General features: G+C 40.4%; 1 protein-coding gene across 4 annotated transcripts; it reads right to left on the minus strand.

Annotated features, from left to right (window-relative positions):
* Positions 1-916: 916 nt before the first annotated feature.
* zcchc2 (zinc finger, CCHC domain containing 2) lies at positions 917-14,193 on the minus strand. 4 transcript variants are annotated; one of them, XM_079452631.1, is made up of 14 exons: positions 12,921-14,193; positions 10,185-10,293; positions 10,029-10,099; positions 6,595-6,666; positions 6,227-6,327; positions 5,523-5,617; positions 4,988-5,071; positions 4,861-4,897; positions 4,696-4,780; positions 4,532-4,599; positions 4,061-4,152; positions 3,874-3,966; positions 2,742-3,788; positions 917-2,542 (listed from the first exon to the last, which is right to left on the minus strand). In XM_079452631.1, the coding sequence occupies exons 1-14, from the start codon at positions 13,497-13,499 to the stop codon at positions 2,481-2,483; spliced, it is 2,595 nt and encodes an 864-aa protein (XP_079308757.1). In that variant the 5' UTR covers positions 13,500-14,193; the 3' UTR covers positions 917-2,480. The 4 variants fall into 4 exon arrangements, with proteins under 4 accessions (XP_079308757.1, XP_079308758.1, XP_079308756.1 ...); XM_079452632.1 differs by having other exon boundaries at positions 2,751-3,788; positions 4,979-5,071; XM_079452630.1 differs by having other exon boundaries at positions 4,979-5,071.
* Positions 14,194-15,468: the final 1,275 nt, after the last annotated feature.

Genomic DNA, 15,468 nt, shown 5'->3' on the forward strand with positions numbered 1-15,468 from the left:
CAGACCAAGATCACTCACTGTGATGTCATCATCAAAACACCCCTCGAGGATTGCTCATCAATATTACATCATGATAGTGAAGCCAGTTAATGTAGTCATTTTTGAAGTTCAATAAAAACAATTTGAGTCATGCAGCTTTACCCACAAGCATTTACACCAGTGTCAAATTCAGCACCGTGCTACGACAAATCGCTTGTCCCTTCAATAAATCGGCATAATACAAATATTATATAGAATAAATAATCTTATAGTATACATTATTCCTTTGCAATAAATTCAAAACTACAAAAGCTTTGAAAACATGTACTATTGGGAAAGCACTGCAATTTGACCTTTTCCTGGCAACAAGTATGATATTCATATTTATGAATTTGGCAGACTTGCATCGCATTTGTTTCTATGTATGTGCAATCCACCATGCTCGAACCACAGAGCTACAGGAAAGACCGTTCTTGTGTCATACTAACAAAAGGCATCTGTATCAAGCGACTGTTTTAAGCGTTTCCTGAGGATTTGGTCATTTTATACTAGTGCTGGACATAAACAGAGAGAAAATCTGTTTCTGTAACGAACTATGTGCACTACAGTGATTTGTGATGTGAAAAATAGATTGAAATATGCTTTGGATATAGGCGAGTCATTTCAGATAAACACACACTTCAAAATTACATTCCAGCATTTTTATAACAAGGGATATAACAATAGATCATGTAGGTGTGTCAAGAGTCTCCAAAACGGTTTCAAAATGTACTGCAATCCTAAAAATCTTCATGAGGCTTTCTGGTGTGTATGGTCCTTTAGGAGCAGAGCTTTACACCCCACGAGTCATTTAGGGGGGAATAACCTCGAAGACAAATCTCAGGCCCAACTATGCGGTCTTGAACAACATGTAAAGAAAAACACAACAGCGCCAAATGGGTGTTTTTGTATTTATTGCTAATATCCGGACATAAATGATCAATTTGCCAGAAAATGCAAACGTGACCAGATTAATTTGACCCCTCAGTACAGATTAATCAACATTTACATAGGAAATACAGTAAACGTAAACTCTGAGGCAAACATCAAACCTGGTTCATATACAGTACAGCTTCATAAATCTATAAAAAGTATAACAAATAAAGTCGACAGGTTTTTGGGTTCAGCCTAGAGTAGGATGACTCCCTCCAGAGTCAGTTTACAGATAAGTACCCATTTTATCAAACCAAATGAAGCACATTTAAAAACCTGCAACCTACTATTGTTTCCCATCACAGGTCATGTTCCTCATAGTAAATGTGCTTAAAAAGACGACGACCGTGTTAAAGGTCTACAACCCTTCATCAAATTGAAAATAGCTAAATAAAATACTCTCGATACAAACATGCCAAATCTCCATACACAAACAGGGATGCTTTGGCTATTTCAATAAGATGTCCGGAATCATAACTTGGATATTTGAAATAGTTACTCGAACACAGAATTAAGACTTTGCTAAATTATTTTCAACACGCGCACGAGTGCTCGCTTGGCAATAGGCACGAATGTCAAACTCTTTGCCATTTAGCAAAAATATTTTTAACACACAAGCAAGGTATCGAATGCTTCGAGTTGTCCTATAATGACAGTCATGTTAAATTCACACAAAAACGTAAATTTCCTTTCAAAAAAGTCCTTGGTTAAAGAGGGTTTCATGACAAAATCTACTTGCATTTTTTCTTACAGTGCTTCAGGCTTAGAATGAACATGTATGAGGGATATTGTCTGAATCAAACCACTTCACAAAGCACAGATATGGGAGCATATTTAGATCTAAAGCTGCAGGATAAAGCTCTTGCGCGCTCCCTAGTGGTCAGGGCACGGGAATGAGCGGCAGTACTGCAAGTCTGGCTCTTTCAGTGCATTTCAAATATCACACTCACATTCATAAGAAAACGAAAGCTGTAGTGCCGAGAAAAGAGCAAACCAGTAGCGTATAACATCTGTGAGACCATCGTTTAAAGCAATATCAGCAGAGATAAAGCTAATCTTTCATAAGAAAATAAGAACTTACAAAACATCGGTTTTTAACAGTATTTGAGCTTTTCTCACGCACAACTGCTTAAACATGTATAAAAGGGAATAAAGGTTCACCCGTCAAGAAAAAAATACTGCACTGACTCAAGTTTCATTTTTCCATTATCTTTCTATAAAAGTCATCGGCGAACAATAAAGTATTTAATCTGAATCTAAAACAAATTAACTTCTAGCCAACCATCTAATGTCATCTTTAACATTAAGCTATCGTAGTGTGTAAGAGAACCGAACTGTAAACACTGTCGACTCGTCGTTCTAGCAGTGTGAAAATATTTCCTTCCTCTCTGCACTCTTTGCGTTGGCTCTCTTTTATTTCTTTATTTTTTAAAGTAAACCCTTTTGACAAGGATAGTAATACAAACATAACAGTCTGTCTAAAGCATCATGAGAAACGTGGCTGACAGGCTTTGGTCCTCTATGTGCTGTCAATCATTTTTGTCTAAGGAATCTGAGGAGTTCGGGCCAACGTACTTTAACCGGAAACCACCTGAAACACAAACACACACAGGCTGATGTCAGTACGTACATTTCGGAGTCTTATTTCGACTCGTAACAGAATTGTCGAGCTGTATGCTTGCGGCGCTTTGTCAAGCACTCATGCTTGTGTTCGCTTACTTAGGGTGAGTATATTTTTGGCCTAAAACATCATCATCACCATCATCATCACCTCCTGGTCCTGATGTTACCTGTCATACCGGCATCGATGGACGGCTGCTTGCATTCCTGGGCGTAATGGCCGCTCATTCCGCAGTTATAGCACGACACGTTGGCCGTCTTTTTCATGTTGGTTCCACCCGACATCAAGCCCACCGGCTGAAAGACGTGTTGGGGTTGGTAGAAGCGTCGAAAAGTTGGCATTTGGGGCAAGCTGTAACCCGCCTGAGAGGCCAACATGTGGTCCGAGGGGGCGTGGAGAAATGCCGCAGGAGGACCCGTGTGAGCGTAGAAGGGCAGAGGCGTCCCGTTATTCTGATGGCCCTGGGCGGTGAAACTAGAAGGCTGGAGGTGGAAGAACGGGGGAGGCGGACCAAACATTTGACGAGCAGGTTGGGGAGGCAGGAAGTAGCCGAGAGACTGGTGGGTGACGTTGCCGCCGCAACTACCGCGGCAGCCGCATGCGTTGCATCCACCCTGGTGCTGATGTTGTTGTGTTGTGCCGGCCTGCGTCTGTGGCGTGACCGGAAGGTTTGAGCTGTTGATGTAGGACAACGAATCGCTCGGACCGGTGCTGTGCGTGACAGCGGGGGGCGGCATGGGTCCGGGTCCCGGGGTGTGTGTGGGTACGGTCGTGGGGCAAGGTCCAGGGATTTGGCAAGAGGAACTTGCCCTTGAAGAAGTGCTGGACAGCGTGGAGGCCTTTGTGTTCGTTTTGATGTGACTGTTGGCAGTGGTATTAGCGTGTTGCAGAGAACACTGGGCGCCCGAGAGGATGCCGAACGCTCCCAGCGGTGGTTGCTGTTGTGGGTGAGTGCTGGCAGACGATGTTCCAGGTTCTCGGGGCAGTGGGATGGTTATGGTGATCTTGCGCTCGTTGGTGTCCCTCTGGGTGGGGTTGTACTGCATTGTGTATGGGAGGCAAGTCAGGGCAAATTCGACAACTGAAGGCGGCTGCATGACGTTCTGAGGCTCGGCGACTAATGGATTCACCATGGCGACCGCTTTCCCACCAATCCCCTTGGCAGGGTGAGTTTTTTCAGGTTCCTGAGCCGAGTTATCGGACTGGCTTTCTGTGTCTGTTGAGAGAAGGTTAAACATCATTAGGTCTCATTTCTTACCGCTAGCAACTAACAGATGTTTTTTTATCAACAGCAAACGCACCTTGGTCTTCCAGGCTCTTATGGTGAACGGGACTGGATGGCACGGAGTTAGAGCTCTCTGAGGACGTGTCTCCATATCGGACCCTTCCTGCGTCTATAAACAAGCCAAAAGGCAACAGCATTTATGCGCATGTTTAGGCAGACACACACACAAAAGCTGTGCAGTTTATTCTGGTTGACGCACACACCTTTACAAGCCGTCTGGTTGCTCATCAGTGTTGCGGAAGGTTTCTGGATCCCAGCAGAAGTCTTTACGCTGGTGGCCCTTCGACCCCTCTCCCTGACAACAGACAAACGTGTTTTAAGAGCCATAGCTTTGCAGAACAGACTCACCAAAAAATGACCCAACCATTCACTCACCTGTTGAACATGCCGTTCCAAACTTGTGTGACTTTCTTTTTTCTGTCGAACACCAAAGGAGACGCTAGGTAGCCTCAGTCACCATTCACTTACATGCAAAAAATGCAATTGAAGTGAACGGTGACTGACGTCTAACATTTTCCTTCGAGTTCCACAGAAAAAACTATCCATTTAATGCTAATAATCAATATCTTCATCTCATCATATGGAACGCGAGAAAATAATTAAATATCTTTGTAAGCATTTCAATTAGCTTCCAAACGTTAATAAACTAAACGCATAAGTGTGTGCGCTCGTACCTTTTGCCAGCAGATCTTCCTTTGCTCTTCGGTCCGGGCGTGAGAATTCTCCTGTCATTTGTGCAGCCCTAGCAAACACAGACATAAAGCGCGCGAGTCTTTCTCATGATGCATAAACGCCTTAAATCTTCACTAGCAGACATATTTGAGATTCAGGATCTCACCTGTTCACATTCTGTGCCTTTCATCCGAACTCTCTCGCCGTTCCGCTCGCAGTTTCCTCTTCTCTGGCATTCTGAATGTGGATTACTGCAGGGAGAGAAAGACATCTCATCACTGATTCTTACAGGAGGATGCAGAGGGTGAGGTTGTGTGTAATGAAGCTGTACCTCAGGCCTGCAGCTCTGACGCTGTAACCCTCAACGTCTGCAAGAGAGAAAACGGCACGACAAGTCTATAGAAGTCAGTAAAGCAGATGTCATTTTAGAACCGATCTAACAAGCATACCTGTCTCACCCTCTTCCAGGCTGGAGGTCTCAGAGCAATCCTCGGAGAAACCGCGTGCAGGTTGATGGATTCTGGATACAGGTGCTCTGGTACCTGCAGAGAGAGCAGAAGGGCAGGTGTGACATGTGCCGGCAGTGCGGAGCGATCACGAGAATATTTGTGGCCTCGAAAATAAAGGGTTAGTTTATCCGGGAAAATTATTATTCTTTACTCATCCTCGTGTCTCCGCTTGGCTTTCTTTGTTCAGAATCTTTTTTGTAAACAGCGTTTTTTGTTTACAATGGGAGTGGATTATGACAGTCTCTTTTAAGGTTTCGAATGGACGCAAAAGCATCAATAAACAACTAGAACTAAACCCCCAAAAATGCATGTAAAAACATCTAAACTGATCGACTAAAATCACACGTCAAAAATCCGACCTAAACATTACGTAACATTATACTGTATGTATATCATCAGTATACTTTCCACATAATGATGTGTGACTCACTAATCCTTAATGTTTTGGTATCTGGTATAAGTCAAGCATGTTGTGGTGTCTTACAGCATCTGCATGGCAGTGAAGATGGGTCAGACAGGAAGAATGTGGAGACGTCGCACCTCTGAAGAACATCGGGTGATAAAGACAAAAACTTCTCCCTGTACACGAACAAGTGAAAGTGGAACATTATAAGGTAACAAAAACAGACGCTGGCATCTGGCTCGTCTCCACAGGAAGTTGAATTCCCTCTGAAACTGACATCAGTGTTACTGACCTGAATACTGCGGAGTTTGTGACATTGAAAAAGGACATTTTCAGATTCATCGAAACTCATATTTTAAAGTTCAGATTTTTGCAAGCTGTGCTTTGAAGGGAATCAATACAAATTCTGTCATCATTCACATTCGAGTTGTTCCAAATCTGTACAAATGTCTTTGTTCTGATGACTACCATTTACGGAAAAGTGCTTTATAAATGTTTTCGTTCTGTTGAACACAAAAGAAGACATTTTGAAGAATGTATAGGACAGCAAACAGTTCTGGGGCACTTGACTGCCATTGTATTTCTTCCACCTACGGTAGTCAAAGATTTTTGGGTGAACTGTCCTTGTAAAGTGTTATTGTATGTCACACATGGAAAATGTGCTTGTTTATATTAGTGAAGTGTGACATGACTAAACTATATTTTGTGTGGATGTGTTTATAGTGTCATGCAATCATTTAACAAGTTAACAGTAATGTTTTTCATCTCTATGAGATAAGACTCACCTGAGATTTCGCTCCAGTTCTCTGACCTCACATTGTTCCGATCGATTCAATAACCTGACGATACTTTTCTCAAAGCCATCAGGGCTCTGTTCCTTAGGAAGCTATAGAGAAAGAGAGGTGTTTTTGTATATTTGCATTTGACTTGCACTTATGATACATTATACGTTTTTCAAACTACGGTTAACAAATAGAAGCCAGTCCTGCGCAAGCACAGTCAAAGACAAATAGAAAGTAGATTCATGCCCTGCGGCTCTAGTCTTATGGCATGTTGCCCGCCTGGTTGGCACACTGGCATGTGCAGCAAACATGACTTAAATAACAAAACACAACACCAAACACAGTGTGACGCATCTCACAACTCTGCTCACCTTTAACAGGAAGTCCTCTAATTCACGATGACTTTTGGTGACGGCGGTCAGCGAAGAGTCTGACCATTTCACCTGCAAAAGTAAAGGAACCATCAATGAATCAGTCTGGTATTTCACACACCCTCTTTTGCCACTATATAATAATTTGTTTAAAACATAAAATTGCGGTTTACTTGTTTTTTTTCACAGTCCCTTCCAATCTTTTTGCATCTAAAACAAGTTTACGTGTAAGGTAAATAAAACATTTCAATTGAATCACTCATTGGATTCTGGGCATCTGAAATAATGCTTCTAGTCTATATAAAGACAGTGACGATAACATGAAGCACACGCCCAACATGTTTGAGAATATATTCGCCAAACTGAGTCACACACTATATCAACCTTCCAAGAAATGCATCCTCCAGCATTCATACATAACTGCATTTATAAACAGTATCGAAGTTTAGGGATTAAACTAAAGTAAAACAAGAAACTTTAATCCATCACTTTGTTCTACTTAATAATAATTCTATTTTTTTGACAAACATTTGTCATCTCAGGCTTTCACAGTCCGAAGCACAAACAAAACACAACCTCTATGACATCTCATTTTGTAGGTACAAACATAGTACACAATACAGGCCAATACAGATTTTTACTTCGAAAGAGTCGATAAGATGATTCCTGTTCTTGCAGCAATTCATCTTTCCCAAACAAAGAACGTGTTGAAGTGTTTATCTGTAACTCCAAGCGAGCTCTTTCAACACCCGGGCAGCCCATCACACAGAGTAAATATTTTATTCCTAACAAGGGCACTCTGTTGGTCTGCTTCTCCGGTGAATACTGATGTCTTAATGGTAAGGTTGCACAAGTAGGCTTGGTGAGACGCAGGTGGTCAGGGGTCAGCCGTGACCCTGGGAAAGGGTGGGGAATTCGTCTGCCAGTAAAATATGGAGATTTTTTATCGGAATGCAACTCGCACAAAGACTTTAAGCGACACAGAGAACGTAAATTATGATTTCCGTTTGAGTTTTTCTTTCACAATATGTTCCCAGCATCAAATAAATGGTCTAAAAGCTAACACGCATGCTTGCATCCATGATGTGAAGAAAACAGAAATCTGACAACCAACAAAATGTCCTGCTGCTCGTCTGGTTAAAACAAACTTTTGGTTATAAATAATCTTCTATTACACCTTTTCTCTAAATCGTTTAATATACTATAGTATAAACACAATCTAATAATCTACGTTTACTCAAAATGGACTATCTACTTAATAGGTATTCCTTAGCGTTTTTGAAAGATCTCACATGACATAAATGTCAAAATGATCCCTATTCATTAGGATTTTATTCAAATGACTATAAACACTGTACTGTGTATGCCAGACCAGTAGTTGGCAATGTCAATTTCGTTGCGTTTTCACTTCTTTGCCCAAGGAGATAAAGCAGTTTGTCCGTTTAGGGCTACTGTAGAAACAACATGGAGAATTCCATGTTAGGGGACCCGCCGTATATGTAGACAGAAATAGCTCATTCCAATAAAAACGGTGACAAGATTAAAACAACATTATGTAAGCTCTTAATACACCTCTGCAGACTTAGTTTTTATATTATATTGCATTTGTTTCAATAGATACTCCCAAAAATTACACACTGGACCTTTAATCTCACAGTTTTTGTGATTTTAAATGTTTATGATTTACAAGGAGATGATAATGGTATAATTTCCTAAACATTACCTTTTTGAATAAAAGCCCCCCAAAACGCAAACAAACAAAAGGCATAAAACATTTTTCCATGTTTAGTTATAACAGTGTCGTTTTAAAATGGTTCACGTTTTGGTTGACATCACCAAGCAACTTTCTTGATTCAGTTTCTTCCTGGTAAATAAAATCACATCACACATGACATTTCCTGAATTCTGCCTCACTCAAACTTATGTTAATAAAATAATATCCAAATACATTGTGCTTGGTATATGAAAATACGTAATGAATAATATTTATCGCAGCATGAAGCAGCTGTTGCAATAATACTGTATTTCAGGATCCATCTCTTAAAATGACGTAAGGTATTGGGCAAAAGAAAGAAATGCTTTACTCTCAGCTCCCTCTCCGAGGGTTTTGGCTCGACGCCATGCTCTCAATGTGAGCCAAGCCAAAGCCTCTTTACTGAGGCTGTCAACTCTGTATCAACAACCGGATGTTTACAGCTCAGGCTTTGCATGTTTCCTCACTGGTCCCACAGAGACAGAAGTATCATGCACACATCCGAGAGCCCAGCCCAGCACTCTGGAGCCACGGAGGCTGACTGCACCATCATTTTAAGAGCATGAATAATGAAACATGCAAATCTAAAGCAACAACTTCTAGTAAGAGATGAAGAACACCGCATGACTTCCTTTCTTCAGTCTAACAATGTTTCTTTAAAGGAATTGTTCCTCAAAAATGGTCCTCACTGACCTGACCAAAGTATTTTTTATCTTATGATGGAAAGTCAATAGGCTCCATTTTTGGGTGAACTATTCCTTAACCTTATGTTAATAAATCCAAGCTTGTTAAAGCTCCAAAAACACAAACCATCAAATATAAAATCGTAAAAGTTTTATTTAGTGTAACTGACGCCTTGAAAACACTATGGCAGCACATGTGTACCATAAAATCGTACCGTTTCTCAAGCGTCTCATGAAAAAATATCATATGACAGCTAGTCACAAAAGAACCAAGGAGATTTCAAGTTATGTTGCGTCACCATATTTGTATTTATTGCTTGAATGTGCTGCTTGTGTCAATTTCAATGAATAATTATCATAATTATCATATCATTTATGATGGATGTACAATATGTGTTTGGAGCTTCAACAAGTTTGGAACCTGTAACTGATATAAAATTATTGAAAAAATTAATTTGTGTTTAACTTAAATTAAATCATATACGTTGGGGTAGTGCTGGGCGATCTTCCCAAAAAAGCATGTCACGATCTTCATAACAAAGCATCTCGATCCACGATCTGAATCAGTTGTAGAAGTAGCACGAGTATAAAACGTATGTTATCATCTTTAACAAACGCAAATGCGCAGATCACGTACAGAGTTGAAACGTACAAAGCCATTGAGAGAGTGAGTTGCATCAACTCCGTTGACTCCAATGGAACAGTTTTTTTCACAGCAATGGCGGTTCATTGAGCCTCTCAATATTTCCTGGAAGTTACTAGTAACGCATGGCACAACAGCAAAACAATCTGTGACGAAGTTTTTAGGACGCAAGCCATTTAATTCATTAAAAAAATTAAAGAAATAAACCTTTTAAAGAAAAAACATAACTTCCTGGAACTATCTGAAGGCTCCATGAATCACATGACACGCAAAAACGGCTCTGGAAACGTAAGGGAGCTTGGTGATGTCCAAGAAATGTGAACTTGACATTGTCAGAGAGGTTTTGTGAACTCACCTCAAAAGTGTACTGCCTGCTGTCTCCTGCCACAGAAACGTCCTTCAGAACGATCATCTCAATGTGCACCACTAAAACATCAGAAGACAGTGTCATCATACTCTATCTGTGGATGTTTGAAGGTCAAAGGGTTTTCAGCTTATAACAGTGAGATACCTTCTCTCTGTGACCTGCTGCTGAGGTGAGGATTGGGATCACTGCATAGAGTCCAGTCCACCTCATTCTCCTGCTGTGGACAGATGAACCTCGGTCTGGAAAACATACTCTGTGAGAAGCAAAGAAGAGGCATAAGACGGGTGAAAAAAAACATTTCACATAATGTCTGCTATACAATGTCTCTGAAACATGTGAATTTGCATATTTATGAACCCTGAGTTTTATAATTACCATCTTTACTAAAAGCCACATCGTATTAACGCGTCAACACAAAACAACACCAGAAACCAAACATTCCCGAACATTTACCTAGTGTCCTGTCACCCTTAAGTTGACCGTAAATGTGAAATGTGTGCTCCAAATATCCAATCAGAAGACATGGAAGGTTGAATTGGGAATCGAGTTCGGTTTCTTGTTTTAAAGCAACGTTTTGAAATCTCACATTGTCATCATTATTTAAGCTGTTAAGGTTTTTTACTTATTTTAAGGAAAGTGGTTCTCAAACTGGGGCCCTAAGATGGACACAGAGGGGCCACAGATTTTGTGGCATTTTATGAAAATTGAGTAGATAGATTTTATGCTATCAAACATAAGGGAAATAAAAAAATAATTGATTTTCCAGTATTGTATAACTAAGAATTTTAATTGAACCAAAAACATATTCAGTTTAAGATTACAAGTCTTTATTTGGGGGATCTACACAGAGGGGGCCTTATAAACAAAAAAGTTTAGAGAACCACTGGTTTAGGAGACCTGATCTGATCCAATGATCAACGTCTCATCATGTGCCAAACATCCCACACATGACCTCATTTACAAAACACAAGACTCACAATAGGAAGGCTCAGAGAAGAAGTACTTTTGTACGCGAAACCCAGAAGTGAGTTAGCATTTTAGGACTTCTGGTTCCATCACTCCAAAGTCTATGGGTTTTTTGAATGGATTGTTGGTAAATCGCACGAAATAAGGTGGTAAACAAAACCTCTACATATTTCCACGTATTATTCTATGACTTAAAACACCAAGTATACCACCAAAAATAACACTATAGTACTACTTTGTGTGTCTTAGTTTTGTGTGCAATGTCTTCGCAATATGTGCTGCTGCTGCAGTCATGTCACTCAGATTTAATTTAAGGGTTTATTTTATTTCCCTAAAGCAAAGTTAGCCTACATTTACTACCTTTAATAAAATGAATTACAATATATTTGAACTAAAACAGCGCTATATATGACATTCATTTAATCCGTTTATTCACTCTTCTCCTCCAGCTGATTCTAATCAGACTGTTGATTTGTGTTGTATCGTGGGAAATATGAGCGAGCGAGTGTACATCGGACTAAAAATCAAAATGCATTGTGGGTAAAAAGTAGTGAACACATGTAGGGAATGAGTTGTTTACTCAGAATTCAGACAACTCTACAAAATGGCGGTCACCCAATATAGTGCACTATATGGGACATTTGTCATCAAAGATGTTTATGAGTTTGTTTCTTTAGGCAAAAAGAAATTAAGGTATTTGACGAAAACATTCCAGCATTTTTCACCATATAGTGGACTTCAATGGACTCCAAATGGTTGAAGGTGCAGCTTCAAGTGGCGTTAAACGATACCAGATGATGAATAACGGTCTAATCTAGCGAAACGATTGGTCATTTGGTAAATAATGCCTTGCTCTGTTCTGCGATGCGCGTTCATGACTTCACGGAATACGTAATTACGAAGAGAATGTCACGCTTGATGTAGCTGAAAGTACAGAGTCAGTGTTTACAAGTTGAACATGCAAATAACAAGTCAAACACCGTTTACAAAAAAAGGGAGTTAAAGGTAAAACAATGATCCCGGATTATTTTGAATTTTGAGGAGAATACGAGATGGATTTTCTCGCCCTGCCCTACCTACGTCAAGCCTGACCTTTTTAAAGTAATTACGTGTTACATAAAGTCACAAACGCCAATCGCAGAACAGAACAAGGCAAGCATTTTTGTTTATAAAGCAAATACATTTCTTCAAAATGGCCGATTGTTTCGCTAGATAAGACCCTTATTCATCGTCTGGTATCGTTTAAAGCGGTTCAACTGGACCAAAACTGTAATTTTGACCTTCAACCGTTTGGAGTCCATTGAGGTCCACTATATGGAGAAAATTCCTGGAATGATTTCATCAAAAACCTTAATTTCTTTTCGACTTAAGAAACAAATACATAAACATCTTGGGTGACATGGGGTGAGTAAATTATCATGAAATGTTATATTGAAAATGAACTACTCCTTTAAAGAACACAGTTAATCTGGTGCGTAGATCCAAAAAAACAGGGCCTTATTTATTTAATGCCTCATCAGAGGCCATAGAAACCAGTGAAAAGTGAAATACGTTTTCGAGGCACAGCTCTTCCTCAGTGCCACATCGATAAGTGCGCACATGCACCCAGTAAAATGTGAAACTTTACATGAATTTACATTCATGAATTAAAAATAAATATATGACCCACATTGATATGCTACTTACTATAAACGCAGCAATATTTCAATAAAAAATGAGAATCGTCATTTTTGATTAAACTGGGACTTTAAATAATGATCATGATGTCAATGACCCATATGTGCATGTTTTTTTAGTAAGTATAAATCGAGGAATACCACGATATAGATGACATTGCAGTGCTATAGTGCTAAGATGGCAAAACCGTACTTTCATCTGTGTAATGGCAGTGATGTTGAGTGTTATATTACACACCCATTCCTGGAGTCTGTCCAGCTGTGCTCTCAGCTCCTCCCGCTGATGGAAACTGAACGCCGGGTGTAACGAGCCCATAGTGAAGAGCAGCCGCAGCTGGTCCACCGTCTCCGGCTCCGGTAAAGCCCCGCACATCCCCGCCTCAATCCGGCTTAACGTCCTGAATAATATCCCGGCGCATTCCCTGCTCTTGGATCCGAGAAGTGACACATAAACCAGCAGTTTGGACAGCACCACGGGGTCGCTCACGTCCACGTCCACCAGCCCCTCCAGATCCGCGGGGCAGTTGGCCCGGGTCTCAAAGTCCCGCAGAACGGTGAAATCTCTCCGGGCCAGATCCTCCAGACAGGCGCCGAGGAAGCGCAGCTCCAGCGGCTGGCACATATGCAGGAGCCCGCAGAGCAGCTCGACGCGTCCGGCCGGGCTCAGCTGTAAACCGAACCACTCAAACACCGCCTCCTTATCGAGTGGAGCCGATCGGGCGCTCTCCCGACGTCCCGGCCGATCGGTTCCGTTAACGGAATTCAAGTCGCATCGGTGGTTTTCGCCTCCCGTCGCTCGCAGCTTCATCTTCATCATAATCAGCTCTCAAACGCGATCATCAGTGACGGAAGTCCATTAGCGGTACTTTCCCACCGATGTTTCGGCATCAAAACGCGGTGTAATTCTTGGTTTAGGGCGGAATTGCGTTAAAATTCGTCGCTTGTCGCGCGGCGTTGAAGAAGCGCTCAGTTTGCCAGATTACTCGCTTGCCGTGCCTCCAGAATATCCTGTCAATCACTTGTAACTCCGCCCCCCGCTCGTCTGGTGAGCCCCGGGGTCCTAAACTCTCACCTAGTTTCTTGCAAGTCAAATTTATAAACGCTTAAAAAAATTAAGTGTTATTTAATTCAATTAGTTTTAAGGGTCTGTTATATTTCGGTTTTTATTCGTAGGCCATTTCTGTTTGTGAGGTTATTTGTTGTTTAAAGTATTTGAAAACATATTTGTTGTCATATTTCAATTTTATGTATTTATTTACGCGTCTTTATATTCTTTTTTACTGTATTTGTATAAATGTTGTATAATTTACTGTTAATCCGGGCATTTGATCTTCACACCGGAACTTCTTTCAAGTCTCTTATATCACAAAAAAAGGAAAAAAGGTCTCTTATATCACAAAAAAAGAAAAAAAAGTCTCTTATATCACAAAAAAAGAAGAAAAAAAAGTCTCTTATATCACAAAAAAGAAAAAAAAGTCTCTTATATCGCAAAAAAATAAAAAAAAGTCTCTTATATCACAAAAAAGAAGAAAAAAAAGTCTCTTATATCACAAAAAAGATTATATCACACGGTACAGGTTGTTGGCGACATCTTGCGTCTCCTAGTGAAATTTACGTTGAATTAATTCCGTTTTAACTTCATGTTGAACATTTTTATAGATCCGTAGAATGTTTGGAAACAAACAGAAACATTACTTGCAAGAAGGAACCGGTAAGAGACAGAAAGATGACAGATAATTGTGATATATGAGTTCAATAAATCAGAGTCGAAGAATCTGTCTCGTTTTATGTCGATTTTTTTAGACTATATTTTAAAGTTTGATGTGTTTTTATATTATATTTATTATTTACAAAAACAGTCTAAAACTGATCTAATAATAATACGCTGAGTGTTAAATCCAGTATTTCCACCAGAGGGCGACGCCGCTCAGCCCATCACAGCCATATTACTCAAACTATCTAGTGTGTGGAGTTCACAAACATGAAATATCAATACTTCCTTTGAACGTATTTGGAAATACCTTAAAGCAATAAATCACTTTACCTCTAACAGTAAATGCATTGCAATTTAACCCAGTACATTATATTGAAACTCTGCACGCCATTAAACGTAATGCTTACATGAGCTTCACATCATTGTTGTACTGTACTGTGTTTATGTCTCTTCTATTTTCATCCTGGTACGCTTGGCCCATGTCTGATCCAAAATAGCTGTGACAATACACGAATTTGTTTGAACAGCAGATTTGTGTACACCTCTGTGGTGTATAAATATACACAGGGTCATTTACCCGAGCAGCCTGCAGGTACATGCTCCTTCCCCAGGTACTAATGTGGTTAAAATACGTCTTGTGTGCTGCTTTCTCTCCAAACATCTTTATATCCAGAAACAGGGTCTGGGGGAGAGCGACGGTGGTCCCTGAGAGTTTTAGGATGGAATGGAAGGCGCCAACATCTGTGTTTAAGCACCTGGCCTTAAATGTTTGAAACCAACTATTGAAAGATTAAAGACACAGTTTTTACTCCAACACTAAGGATATTGCACAGACATGATGTTAATGTAAAGTCAATTGACTCCTCTAAATAACTTGATGCACGACGGGAGGGGAATAAAGACGCTTTCGTCTGCGCTATTTGTGGAATGGGCCCCTGGGATTGTAGGCATGGGGCCACTTGGCCTGATGTTCTTTGAAGATGGTTTTGAACTCCTCCCTGGCTCTGATGTCCGTCTCTCTCATTCAGCTCAGGGAAGCTTGTACGTCACTGTGGGTGCACATATAAAATTG

This window comes from Barbatula barbatula, assembly GCF_947034865.1.
Source record: "Barbatula barbatula genome assembly, chromosome: 3".
Taxonomy (NCBI): Eukaryota; Metazoa; Chordata; class Actinopteri; order Cypriniformes; family Nemacheilidae; genus Barbatula; species Barbatula barbatula.

What these genes read in the sequence shown, in the direction of transcription:
- zcchc2 (XM_079452630.1), bottom strand. Translation starts at nt 13,499, where the DNA reads ATGATGAAGATGAAGCTGCGAGCGACGGGAGGCGAAAACCACCGATGC. An exon ending in GAACTGGAGCGAAATCTCAG is followed by an intron (nt 5,618 to 6,226) that starts GTGAGTCTTATC and finishes GTTCGTGTACAG; the next exon opens with GGAGAAGTTTTTGTCTTTAT. An exon ending in TAAGAGCCTGGAAGACCAAG is followed by an intron (nt 3,789 to 3,873) that starts GTGCGTTTGCTG and finishes TTCTCTCAACAG; the next exon opens with ACACAGAAAGCCAGTCCGAT.